The sequence below is a fragment of the Perognathus longimembris genome, chromosome 1, assembly GCF_023159225.1.
Source record: "Perognathus longimembris pacificus isolate PPM17 chromosome 1, ASM2315922v1, whole genome shotgun sequence".
NCBI lineage: Eukaryota > Metazoa > Chordata > Mammalia > Rodentia > Heteromyidae > Perognathus > Perognathus longimembris.
In genome coordinates this window covers 78039101-78052497 of record NC_063161.1, presented here as the reverse complement: position 1 = coordinate 78052497, position 13397 = coordinate 78039101, and the positions used below count along the sequence as shown (strand labels likewise).

General features: G+C 47.8%; 1 protein-coding gene across 3 annotated transcripts in view; it reads right to left on the bottom strand.

Moving 5' to 3' along the window:
• The window catches only part of Snx8 (sorting nexin 8), a 39326-nt gene that overhangs the window by 5415 nt on the left and 20514 nt on the right, over window positions 1–13397 (bottom strand). For all 3 annotated transcript variants that reach the window (XM_048330305.1, XM_048330295.1, XM_048330288.1), the window contains exons 4-8: window positions 7820–7941; window positions 5533–5613; window positions 5140–5300; window positions 4620–4752; window positions 647–715 (exon numbers count right to left, since the gene is read on the bottom strand). In XM_048330305.1, the coding sequence (XP_048186262.1) occupies window positions 647–715; window positions 4620–4752; window positions 5140–5300; window positions 5533–5613; window positions 7820–7941 (566 nt within the window). The remainder of the gene's footprint in view (window positions 1–646; window positions 716–4619; window positions 4753–5139; window positions 5301–5532; window positions 5614–7819; window positions 7942–13397) is intronic.

The following is a 13397-nucleotide window of genomic DNA, read 5'->3' as shown; positions in this document are numbered from 1 at the left end:
ACTGAAACGCCACCCCCACCCCCCGCCCCAGCCCTTGCACAACTAATTTAAGCCAAAAGGTTAATGGTTGAAAAAGAAAAAACCTGGTAGGCAACTCAAGCCACAGGATCAGCATGGGGATTCTAGAAGCCATCTGCTGCCATCCCACTCAAGGGAGTAATTCCTTCTAGAGCTTTCCCCACAAGCTCTGGGACTGTGTTCCCTCAGCTGTGTGGCAGGAAGGATTTACAAAGCTTCCCCATGCTCTATAATTTGTTTTTTGTTTTTGTTTTTCCCAGAGCTGAGGACCTAACTCGGGGCCTTGTGCACACCAGGCATGCATTCTTCCACTGAGCTAAATCCCCAGGCCCCCACTCCCCCATGGCTCTAGCTGCAGCCAATTTCCCACAACCTCCATGAGCTACAAGAGGTGAAGCCCCACTTTCCTAGGCCATGTTCCCAGATCCTTAAGGACAGTGCTCGCTCTCTGGTGCCCCCCCCCTCTCTGCGCCAACGCAATCCTCCCCACTCTCTGAGCTCAGGGGAGGAAGAGGCAGCCCAGAGAAAATGTCAACACCCAGAAACCCCTTTCCCTGCACTGTGCCCTTGAAGTCACACCCCAGGTTCATCCTTCGAAGCTCTGCCCCTGACAGGAGCAGACACTCACTTTGTAGGACTGGAGCAGGTCCAGGAAAAGGTTCAGCTTCTCCACTACATCATTCTCTTCCTGTTTGCCCTGGAAACAAGGATGAGTTAACCAGCAAGGAGCCCCAGGAAACACCCCCAACCATGGCCACCAGCCCTTCTTTCTATACAGCAGCCACCCAAGGCCAGGCAGAAACACTCACACCAAGCAGGAGAGCACAGGGGAGCCTCTGCCCCAGCTATTCCACTCCTTCATGTCTTCCTTTCCACTTGCCTTCCCTGTACTTAAAGCTCAGGGACATGCACTTGAATTAGGTCAGTGCTCTATCACCTACCTGAGCCTATTTTGGGTGTTCCTACACCCCTAGTCTTTCATGCTTTTGGCTATTTCTTTAAATAAGGTCTCTTGGTTTTGCCCAAGTCACCCTAGATCACAATTCACCTATTTACACTTCCCATATAGCTGGGTTGACAGACAGACAATACCATGCCCAGCTTTTTTTGCTGAATGGGTCCTCGATAACTTTTTGCCCACACTGGCCTCAAATCTCAATTATGCTGATGCCCACCTCCCAAGTAGCTGGGATCACAGGTGTGAACCACCATACCCGCTTCCTTGTGGCCTTCACTCCTATGCTCAAACCTCACATCCTGTGCCCAGGATGTTGAAAACATTTCTATTTGAAGCTGGAAGTGTGTCCAGAGGGGAATACATGGGGAGACACTGAGGAAGGGGGTATCATCCAGGCTTCATGAACAGGAAAGAAGTGAGGGTCTAGTAAGGAAACAAAGGGAAGGGATAGCTGAGCAAGACAAGCACAGAGAGCTGCTGCTGCTTTGATACAGGGCAAGAAAGGCCACACCGAAAGGAGGGACGGCAACAAGGGCTTTGTGCACAGGCACCAGTGGGGGGAGCCACAAAGGTGGGTGCAGCCTTGGTACTGACAGGAAGCCCAGCTCCCAGGGTCTCCCCAGCGTCCAGGGCTCACACACAAGTGAGTGCCAGTGGGCCCATCTCCACCCAGGACTGTGGGCCTCCAGCGTACACGTGGCACAGGCATTTTGAGGACACAAACAGCCTGACCAGCACACTTCACCAGACACCAGTACTCCAGTCATGGCGCCGAGAGGAGAGCAGCTCAGCCCAGAAGCCATGTGCTCACAGAGCACTGTGGTGGGAGGAGGTGAAGAAGAGACAGCAAATGAAGATAATCAGTTTGTGGACAAAGGAGCCATAGGCTGGGAGTGGGGCTGCCACCTCGTTGAGGGACTGCAGGACACATCTCCACTCCCAGAGGCTCCTAGCTACTGAATCCCATACCCAAAGCCAGCCTAGAGTCTAGCTAAGAAGCCCCAGACCAGTTGTGAGTGCACTGAGGATTCTTAAAACATAGGAAGGCAGGCTGGGAATGTGGCTTAGTGATACAGTGCATGCTTTGCATGCATGAAGCCATGGGTTTGATTCCTTAGTACTACATAAACAGAAAAAGCCCGAAGTGGCGCTGTGGCTCAAGTGGTAGAGTGCTAGCCTTGAGCAAAAGAAACTCAGGGACAATGCCCAGGCCCAGAGTTCAAGCCCCAGGACTGGCAAAAAGACAAAAAAAAAAAAAAAAAAAAAAAAAGGGAAGGAAACAGCAGCTAGCCATGAGTGCTGGTCCCCTGGGGGCCTCTTCCCTGGTCCCCTGGGAGAGGGGACTCAGGATTCCCTCAAACTATTTGCCTTGAAGCTTGGGGTTTTGCATGTGAGACTGTCAATACAAAAGGAGCCAGAGGCTCATACCGTAATCCCAGTTGAGGCTGAGGCAGGAAGATTACAAGTTCCAGGCCACCTGGTTACATAGGGAGGTTCTATCTCAACAATAACAAAACAAAAGTTCTATTACTTTCCCTACAAATAAAGTCAAGAAAGAATAATCTGGAAGCACTACTTCCCCAGACAGTGTTTCAAAATAGAACTCATGAAATATCACAGAAGAACCAGGTTAAGAAAAACCTGGAACTACCATCTTCCACCACTGGGAGGCCCGGGCCTTTCTTATTGCTCAGTTCTGGGTGGGGGCACAGCATCCACTCAGCTGGGAAAAGTCCTTACAACCTTCTGCTGCTGGCCCTTCATCCCAGGCTCTGCAGAGCTGTGGGATTCATGGCCTCCAGAGACCACCTACTGAGTGTGGCCAGGGGCTGGGGGGGGTGGTGTGGGGGAGACCTGCTTTGCTCTCTTGTCTGACGTGCAGCTGGGAAGGAGGGTGCATCAGGTTAATAAAAAATGGCTGTTTAACAATCCAGGGTATAATTGGTGGGGAAACTGGGCAAGGAGACCCAAAAGACTGGAACAATATCAGGGCAACACACTACCAAATGTAGGCTACACTCTGAGCCCCTGCCTTTCACCCAGCCAGACACCTGCTTCGCAGTCCTTCCCACCCTGGAAGAGCAGCACCCATCAGCCTGAGGAAGGACAGACCCAGACCCAACACCAATTGGGAAATCATGACAAGGCCCTAAAGGCAGTTTCAACAGAGAGCTTGTAGACATCAGGAGCAGAACTGAAAACCCAGGACTCTCCAGCAGAAATCAAATTCCCTCTTAAGCACCAATTCCCAGCAGTATGGACCCAACACAGAGACACCTGAACAGGTTCAGGTGTGGGGAACGGAGTGAAAGTTCACAAGAACACTCATTCACTTAAAACAGTCTGCTAAACAGGAGCTGGTGGCTCACAGTGGTAATCCTAGCTACTATGGAGGCTGAGACCTGAGGATCAAAGTTCAAGGACAGCCCAGACAGAAAAGTCTGTGAGACTCCAGCGCCAGTTACCCAGAAAAATCGAGGCTGAAGAAGGCTGGGAATATGGCCTAGTGGCAAGAGTGCTTGTCTCATATACATGAAGCCCTGGGTTCGATTCCTCAGCACCACATATACAGAAAACGGCCAGAAGTGGCGCTGTGGCTCAAGTGGCAGAGTGCTAGCCTTGAGCAAAAAGAAGCCAGAGACAGTGCTCAGGCCCTGAGTTCAAGCCCCCAACACTGGCTAGAAAAAAAAAAATCTAGGCTGAAGGAAAAAGAAAGTAAATAACTGAGGCGTGGCTGAGTTGGGTAGAGCACTAGCCAATGAGCAAAGCAGCTACAGAGACCAAGTTTCAGTTCAGATCTCAGACCAAGGAAAAAAAGAGAAAAGGCTGGGCTGTAGACATGGCTCAAGTGGTAGAGCAGCAGCTGTGAATACACACACATACAAAAAGCAAGTTCAAGGCTTTGAGTTCAAACCCAAAGAAGAGAGGAAGGGAGGAAGAAAGGGAAAAAAACGGAAAGAAAAGGAAAAGAGAGAAAGGGAAGGAGTCTCCACCCTCCAAATCACCTAACAGTTTGAAAACAGGAAAGGCCAGATGAGCCCTTACACATTACGCATGACCACACTCCGCCTCCAGCCCTGTATCTGCCGGCCTCTCAGGATCAGGCCCTGCCTGCACTGCAACAGCACTTACTAAGGATCACTGGTGTTGAGACAGGAAAGGAAGACAGAATTTGTCTGGGTGCTGGTAGCTAAGTTATCTTGATGAGAAAGATGCCCTGTACTAGCTTGCTCACTTAGCACAATGGGAACCATTTGCTGTAGCCAGAAGCCTCCTCAGAGCTCAAGATTACAGCTCTAAGAACAGATTTCTTCTTGGGTTTCCTTTTGTTTTCTGTTTAAAAAAAAACAAAAAACACAGTATGCCACTACCAAGTCCAGGCTAGCCTTAAACTCAAAATCTTCCTGTGAACCCCCACATTCAACATCCAGATTTGTTCTAACCTCAGCAAAGCCAAAGAGCAGAACCCTCTCAGACACCAGAACCAACTTTGTCTCTGTCCTGGAAGCTTACTCTAAAGTATAAATGGCCCGAGGGGAGCTTCTGGGAACACATAGGTACAGGGAGTCCTTGTTCTCTCAGCACAGGGGACACAGAGCCGGGCTGTGCGAGCAGCACGGCCCCCAGAAAATCCCACACTCACCTGCTGTGCGGCCTTGTCGGCCAGCAGCGCAAACTCCACAGACAGGCCCCTGAGTGCCTGCTTCAGGGAGCCCCACGTGCTGAGGTGCAGAGCGGCCCATGAGGGCAGTGGGGTGGTGTCGGACCCTAAAGCACTGTGGGAAGTGAAACAGGCATGATGGGAGGCACTCGCCTGCAGGCCTGACCCCAGAGCCATGCTCATAGGAGGGAGCTGTGCATATGCCCAGGGCCCAGGAGAGGGCCACCCCAGACCCTGTGAATCCCTTCCCTTCCAGGGCAGGCCCGACATAGCTTGTGTGCAGGGAATGAGAAGAGGCCCAGCCAGCCCCAGGCTGCCCTCTCTAAGGGGACATGGGGAATACTGCAGGAGAAACCACCACACTCAACCCAGCCCTCCATCTCTCCCCCCACATTCCAACCCCCACTTGCCCAGCCCACTTTGCTCCCTACAGGAAACACAGGTAGCCTCACCCTGCACACACCTGCACAGACTACTCCCCAGTCCCTACAGGGCCACCTGCCTGAGCTCCTTCCCGAATATGAGAAGATCGGAGGCATTGTCGATGGCCCGGGACGCCATCCGTTCCGCCCTGTCACGCAGCTTGTAGAAGCTGTTGTAGATGTTTCGGATCAGCTCCCGGCTCATGGCAAACTGGGTCTGGATGTCAGCTGGGAGGAAGTCCTAGAGGGCAACACGGAAGTGGTGACCCTGCTGTTTAGAGGCTCAGGGCCCTGAACTTGTTCACTCATCAGTAAGACAGGCAGACTCCAATTCAGAGGGGTCAAGGGAGTAGACATGCAGTAGGCACAGCATGATCCGACCCATAGCAGAGAGAAACGAGCATCACCGAGTGTTAACATTAGTTACTGTTTCTCTGGTTAAGAAGAAGAAATAGGCAAAATTAGAAAACTACCTTGGCCCTAGCAGCCAGCTTACAGTTCATGAATTCATCTCCAACACACTGGGCTGCTTCCTTCAACTTGTTCTGCACATCCTGCAAGAGGAAAGAGACAAGCCGGGTGTGGTAGTACATGCCTATACTCCCAGCACTTAGGAAGCTGAGTCAGGAAGATCTTGAGTTAGAAGCCAGCCTGGGTTACTTAGTGAACCTGTCTCAAAAAAAATTATAATAAAAGAGTGAAAAGAAAGAGCTTCACCATCTTCCACTGGCACAAACCCTGAACTGAGAGCAGGCAAGTGTGAGAAAGGCAAAACTCAGTCCTGCCAGAAGAGCCACCATCCATGTGATCACTCCTCCGTCAGCATTCTGAGTCACTTTGTTGAACCCTCAGGTTCTTTCCTGGAGCCAAAACTGCAGGAAAACCTGACTTAGTGACAGGAGCAGAGCCAAACCTTGTTCCAAAACCAGAGAACTCCACCTACAAAGTGGATACAGACAGCACAGACAGAAACCGATGTCAGATTCATCCGATTGGTCAGATCCTTTGAGTTCCAATTAGAGCAGCAAGAGGAAAGCTGGGACTTCTCCTGTGGACAGATCCACAGGGTGAGAGCGTCCTGGAGCCCCAGGAGGGCTGGCAGAGCAAGTGCTCTGTCCCAGCCCCAGACCACAGTGCAGCCCTCTGAACCCAGAATTACTGGAGAAGACAAAGGAATACAGGGAGAAAGCCTAACATGCAGGTGCCTTTGTGTCTAGAAATCTAGTTTCAGAGAAATCGTGATAATCACCTGCTTCTCACATTTTACCAAAAAAGAAACTGAGGGAAGTTACAAAAACATCCTACTGTGCACAAATGAGGATGAGGGAGCTTCACACTACAATAATCGGGGTGTCCCCTGCACCCCACCTTCTATGCCTTTGCTCGGAGTACAGGCAGCCTCCAGGTCCTATTCCACTCATCCTTTAGTAATCAAAAGCTCTGTTCCATCCTAGGGCTCAAAGGGCCACACTCAGGCTCAGCATGATGGTACAGGCCTGTAATCCTAACTACCCAGGAGGCAGAAGAAGAAGGATCATAGTCCAAGGGCAACCCAGACAAATGAAAGACCCGATCTGAAGAACAGACTGAGGCAAAAGGACAAGCATGAGTCTCAAGTGGTAGAGTGCTGGCCTAGCAAGTGTGAAGCCCTCAATTCAGTTCCCATGGCAGTCCCCCTCCAAAACTGGGGCCATACTTCAACTGGGGGTGTGGTTCAGTGGCAGTGCCTGCCTAGCATACTCAAGGCTCTGGGTTCCATCCCTACCACTACAGAAAAAAATGAATCTTGAAGAAGGTCCCACTAGAGTAAAGGGTGTAGCTCAGTCATAAAGTACCTGTCTAGCACGTACCATGTCTTGAGTTCTAGTCCTCAGACATAAAAACCAATAAGCCATATTCCTGCTCTGGGCAGAACACTGCTCCTGAGTATTTAGTGCAATCTGCTCTGGGTCACCCAGAGATGCCACCAAACAAAAGTCTGCAGCCTTCTGAAAGAGGCCAAGAGGCAAGAGGAAGGCAGACCTGGGCTGACTCCCCTGTGTCCTGGGTCCCCTGCCCTTCAGCCAGATAAAGAAGCAAAGGTCCTCCCGGGGGCTGGGGATATAGCCTAGTGGCAAGAGTGCCTGCCTCGGATACACGAGGCCCTAGGTTCGATTCCCCAGCATCACATATACAGAAAACGGCCAGAAGCGGCGCTGTGGCTCAAGTGGCAGAGTGTTAGCCTTGAGCGGGAAGAAGCCAGGGACAGTGCTCAGGCCCTGAGTCCAAGGCCTAGGACTGGCCAAAAAAAGGTCCTCCCGGATGTCCACTCAAGCAGACCTTTCCCTACAACAGAGGAACACTTGGTACTTCCTGTAGATTAGCTTTAAATCCCCAAAGTCACCACACTGATAGTCCAAGATTTCCTCCTGGTGTACAAAGTCCTGCAAAGTCAAGGGTGAAGGCGTGGTTCATGTGGTAGAGCACCTGCCTAGCAAATGCAAGGCCATGAGGTCAATCCCCGGTGCCACTCAAGTCCTGCAAAGTCAACACCGCAGATGCCTCTCAAAATCCCACCCAACCTGTCATGTGGAAAGAAAAGGACTCATACTGTCAATCACAATGAAATGAATTCCTTCCTGGAATCCAAGCCAGGGAAACAGGAAATTAGCAGATTTAACAATGAAGATGACTGACAGCTTTGGGAACCACAGAATCCAGCCCCCAAGGAACCCCATCCACCACCACCACCACCCCACCCACACCAAACAGGACACTTACCGAGCCACTAAATGAGAGGAAGAGTTTGAGGATGACATCGTCGGAGAACGGAGGGTGTCGGGCCACCAGGTTAATGAAGCGTTTCAGGGCCCTCCTCCGGCCCTCGATGAACTCCCTGTCCGCTGAGAAAGAGTACAGGGTCACCACACAGAGTGGGGCCTGGCTCTGAACAGCCTCTCAAGTACAGAGGGTCAGGGAGGCCACATAGCCAGCAAGGGCAGGTCTGTCAGGACAAGGGCCCCAAGAGCATAGAGCAGTCGCAGAGCCCCCACTTACATGACCGCCCCCCCATCTGCATACTTGATTCAGGAACTACCAGGTGAAAACAAGATCTATCTATCCATTTCAATCAAAACTACTGAGAGCTGAGAAATGTGGTACACACCTGTAATCCTAGCACTTGGAAGGCTGAGACAGGAGCATAGAGAGTTCCAGGCTAGCCTGGCCTACATAGCAAGACCTTGTCTCAAAAAAAAAAGACTACTATGAACCAGGTAATAATATCTCAAAAAAAAAAAAACTACTGTGAACCAGGTAAGAATTCCCACTGACCCCAGCACCTTCTCTAAGGCCTTCCTGGCACTCTGTCCTCTATCAACACACTCTAATGCTAATAAATTAATGAAGCTCAGTTTTCTGATTGTCATCACTTACAACCCATATGATGAGTCTTATACATGCCAGGTGCCAGGCAAGTACTTTACCACTGAGCTATATCTCTACCCCTGAAGCTAATTAACTTCATTCATTTGGGATAAATGTTTTTATTTCAAGGGAAAAAAAATGTAAGATGGTTGGGCTTGGCCACATGGCTACTGTATATGTTCTTGATACATTGTATATTGTATATATGTCTACCTGACCTAGAGAAGGGAAAGAAAAACAGGGCGTAAGATATCACAAGAAATGTACACACTGCCCTACTATGTAACTGTACCCTTTTTGCACAACACCTTGTCAAAAAAATTTGTGTTCAATTAATAAATAAATTAAATTAAAAAAATGTAAGATGGGCACTGATGGCTGAGGCCTATAATCCTAGCTACTCAGGAGGCTGAGATCTGAAGACAGCCCAGGCAGAAAAATCTGAGAGCCAGGCGCCAGTGGCTCACACCTTCAATTCTAGCTACTCAGGAAGCTGAGATCTGAGGATGGAGGTTCGAAGCCAGCCCAGGCAGGAAAGTCCTTGAGACTCTTATCTCCAATTAACCACCAGAAAATCAAAAATGGTACTGTCACTCAAAGTGGTAGAGCACTAGCCTTGAGCTGAAGAGCTCAGGGACAGCACCCAGGCCTAAAGTTCAAGACCCATGACAAACAGGAAAAAAAAGTCTGAGACTCAATTTCCAATTAAAGGTAGCAAAAAAACAGAGCTGGAACCAGGCACCAGTGCCTCACTCCTATAATACCAGACACATAGGAGGCTGACATCTGAGGACTGCAGTTCAAAGCTAGCCTAGACTAACAAATATGCAAGACTCATCTCCAATTAACCAGCAAAAAAGCTAGAAGTGAAAGTGTGGCCAAGTGGTAGAGTGCCAGCTATGAGCAAAAAGGCTGATTGCACAGGCCTGGAGTTCAACTCCCAGTACCAGAAAAAAGAGAAAAAAAGAAAAAGAATCAGCAAATAAAAAGATATAGAATCCAGGTGCCAGTGGCTCACACCTATAATTCTAGCTATTCAGGAAGCTGAAATCTGAGGATTTAAGTTAGACAAATCCAAGAGACTCTTAACTCCAATTAAACAGCAAAATACTAGAAGTAAAGTGTGACTTACATGGTATAGTGTGGAAAAGCTAATAAGCAAATCACAATGCCCTGAGTTCAAGTCCCAGTACCAGCAACAAAATAATTTTTTCTATATATGTGATTTTTTTTTTTGCCAGTTTTGGGGCTTGGACTCAGGGCCTGAGCACTGTCCCTGGCTTCTTTTTGCTCAAGGCTAACACTCTGCCAACTTGAGCCACAGCACCACCTCTGGCCACTTTCTATACATGTGGTGCTGAGGAATCGAACCCAGGGCTTCATGTATACAAGGCAAGCACTCTTGCCACTAGGCCATATTCCCAGCCCCCTATATATTTGATTAGCCTTGAAAATGGTCTTAAAATATTATTCTGCTCTGCCCCCAGTAATACTTGCAAAAAGTAACCTAAAAATTTTTATACTTCAATATATTTCATTGTCAAACTTTTAACTACCTAGAAAACTGAATCATAACAAATCAGAATTCATTTAAGTACTTGTCTACATGGAAGTTTTTGGGGTGTTTTTTTGTTAGTCATGGGGCTTGAACTCAGGGCTCGGATGCTATCTCTAAGCTCTTTTTGCTCGGGGCTAGTGCTCTACCACTTAGAGCCACAACTCTACTTGCTGTTTTCTGGTGGTTAATTGACATTAAGAGTCTTACGGACTTTCCTGCCTGGGCTGACTTTGAATCGCGATCCTTAGCCTTCTGAGTAGCTAGGATTACAGCTTTTAGCCACCAGTGCCTGGCTGGAAGTCTTTTAAATGACTCACAACTGTGGAAAAACAAACTATTTTAAGTGTTCTTAACTGAGTTATTGACCTAGAAGTATTTAGACAACCAAAGCATACAAGTTTAGTACAGGTAAAATAACCAGCTAATGCTACTAATCTACTGTGTCTGGCCTAAAGGAGATAAAATGGTCAGTAAAAATTTTTAGCATTTCTGTTGTTAATAATCAGTATGTTGAAGACAAAAACTCTGCCATTGGACTGGGCACCAGTGGCTCACTCCTGTAATCCTAACTACTCAAGAGGCTAAGATCTGAGGATCATGATTCCAAGCCAGCCCAGTAAGAAAAGACTTTTGTCTCCAATTAACCAGCAAAAAGCCAGAAGTAGAGCTGTGGTTCTATGATAGAGCACTAGCCTTGAATGGTTAAAAAAAAAAAAAAAGCTTGGGGATAGCACCCAGGCTGAGTTCAAGCTCTAGGACACGGACAAGGGGACACACACACACACACACACACACACACACACACACACACGTGCGCGCACACGCGCATTTGTGCTATGCACACACATATGCACTGCCACCTGGGCAATTCTGCTATTTAAAACATGGCACTATATCCACTAGTCCTAACTAAATGAGTGCTACTATATACAATTACTACATGAAATTTAAGGATATTTAGAGCCACTGTAACTGTTCTCTCTGACTTATGAGAGATGGGTGTTTGTGATGTACACCTGATATTTTACTCAGCCAAAGATACCTAAATTTTGCTCCAGGAGAAAAACCACACTAATGCATAAGTGTGACATATGTGTAACTGATCTAACTGTTGCTGGCTTCTTTGTATGTCAAGTGTATTCAGGCTCACTAAGTATACAAGTCTAGAAGGTAAAGCTCAGGAACAAAACTTTACCAAGTAGTAATTGAGTCTTTTACCAACCTCATGTCAGAAGGACAGCTTAAGATGCTGGTATAATACTTTCAATCATCATCATTATCCTAACCTGTAATATTCAATGGGAGGAAGGACACAGTTCTGTCAATTGCTATAGTGCTTTAAAGAATTTGCCAGCATGGTTGTTGTAAGTTTGTATAGCTATAGTTTTGGCCCTTCTCTAGAGCATTTGCAGTTGATCTTGTTAAAAATGACTCTAGGGCTGGGGATATAGCCTAGTGGCAAAAGTGCCTGCCTCGGATACACGAGGCCCTAGGTTCGATTCCCCAGTACCACATATACAGAAAACGGCCAGAAGCGGCGCTGTGGCTCAAGTGGCAGAGTGCTAGCCTTGAGCGGGAAGAAGCCAGGGACAGTGCTTAGGCCCTGAGTCCAAGGCCCAGGACTGGCCAAAAAAAAAAAAAATGACTCTAACCAGGTGCGGATGGCTCATGTCTGTAATCCTACCTACTCAGAAGGCTGAGATCTGAGGATCATGGTTCAAAGACAGCCTGGGCAGGAAAGTCAGTAAAACTCATATCTCCAATTAACCATCAGGAAAACTGGAAGTGGTGCTGTGGCTCAAAGTGGTAGAGTGCTAGCCTTGAGCAAAAGAGCTCAGGCACAATACCCAGGCAATGAGTTCAAGCCCCACAACAAACAAACAAGCAAACAAAAAATTCCTGCAAAACTCTAAAGCCATGTTCTGTTGACATTCTGCAGGAGTACAGCCTCTAACAAGGGCCTGGGCAGAATTTTGAGCTGCTAAGACATTACTTCCAGGACAATTAGACTTAATGAATTGTTAGGTAATCTAGCTCTTATCTCTTTATGCCTTGAATTTGGCCAAAAGGATAATATTTGTATGACTCTGACCTAACCTGCCCTTCCTACGTGGAACAAGACCAGATCCTCTGGGGAAAAGCTAATCTCAGCAACAAGGAACTCTGAAGAGCCACAGAGTATTTTTTTTTATTTTTATTTTTTTGCCAGTTCTGGGCTTAGACTCAGGGCCTGAGCACTGTCCCTGCCTTCTTTTTGCTCAAGGCTAGCACTCTGTCAGTTGAGCCACAGCGCCACTTCTGGCCTTTTCTATATATGTGGTGCTGGGGAATTGAACCCAGGGCTTCATGTATACGAGGCAAGCATTCTTGCTACTAGGCCATATTCCCAGCCAACCACAGAGTATTTAATTGGCAAAATCTTCAGAAAGCTCTTCAGAGATAGTTTGAGAAAAACTATTCAAATAATGGGAAGTTGTCAAAATCCACTTGTGAAGGCTCTTCCAAAAATAAAGCCCAATAGATTTTAAAAGGCATCCTTATTTGTACACAGCTATCTGTCTTCAAGCCCTTCCAGAGACTGCTGACAAAAAGCAAACTGGTATCTTTTGGCAAAGCCCTCCGATACAATGTATCCATTGGGCATCCTGACATATTATTGGTCAATTATGAAGCTTTGAACTCAGGGCCTGGGCATTGTTTGTCAGCTCTTTTGCTCAAGGCTAGTGAGCCATAGCACCACATCTGGTTTTATAGTGGTTAATAGGAGATAAGAATCTCACAGACTTTCCTGCCTAGCTGGCTTTGAACTGCCATCCACAGATCTCAGACTCCTTCCTGAGTAGCTAGGATTACAGGTGAGAGGTGCCCAGCAGTACTGACTTTTGTTTCCTCTATGTTCTGCTTTGTTTTTTTTGTTTGTTTTGGCCAGTCCTGGGGCTTAGATTCAGGGCCTGAGCACTGTCCCTGGCTTCTTTTTGCTCAAGGCTAGCACTCTGCCACTTAAGCCACAGCGCCACTTCTGGCATTTTCTTTATACGTGGTGCTGAGGAATTGAACCCAGGGCTTCATGTATATGAGGCAAGCACTCTTGCCACTAGACCATATCCCCAGCCCCTCTATGTTCTGCTTTATAATATCATTTCTAGTTTTAGGCTTGAACAAGTACTTTTTAACCTACATCTGTAGGTAAAATATAATGTCCTTCCCTTAGAAGCCTAATTCTCTCAAGACTGAAGAAGCTTCTAACACATGTGGGGGGCGGGGGAGTGGACAGAGATTATAAAAGACTGCCAAAAATCTGCTTTTACTAGGCCTGTGAATTAACTAAGAACTGGACACCCAGCTCCCCCACTTGGGATCTGTGCTCTTTGATCT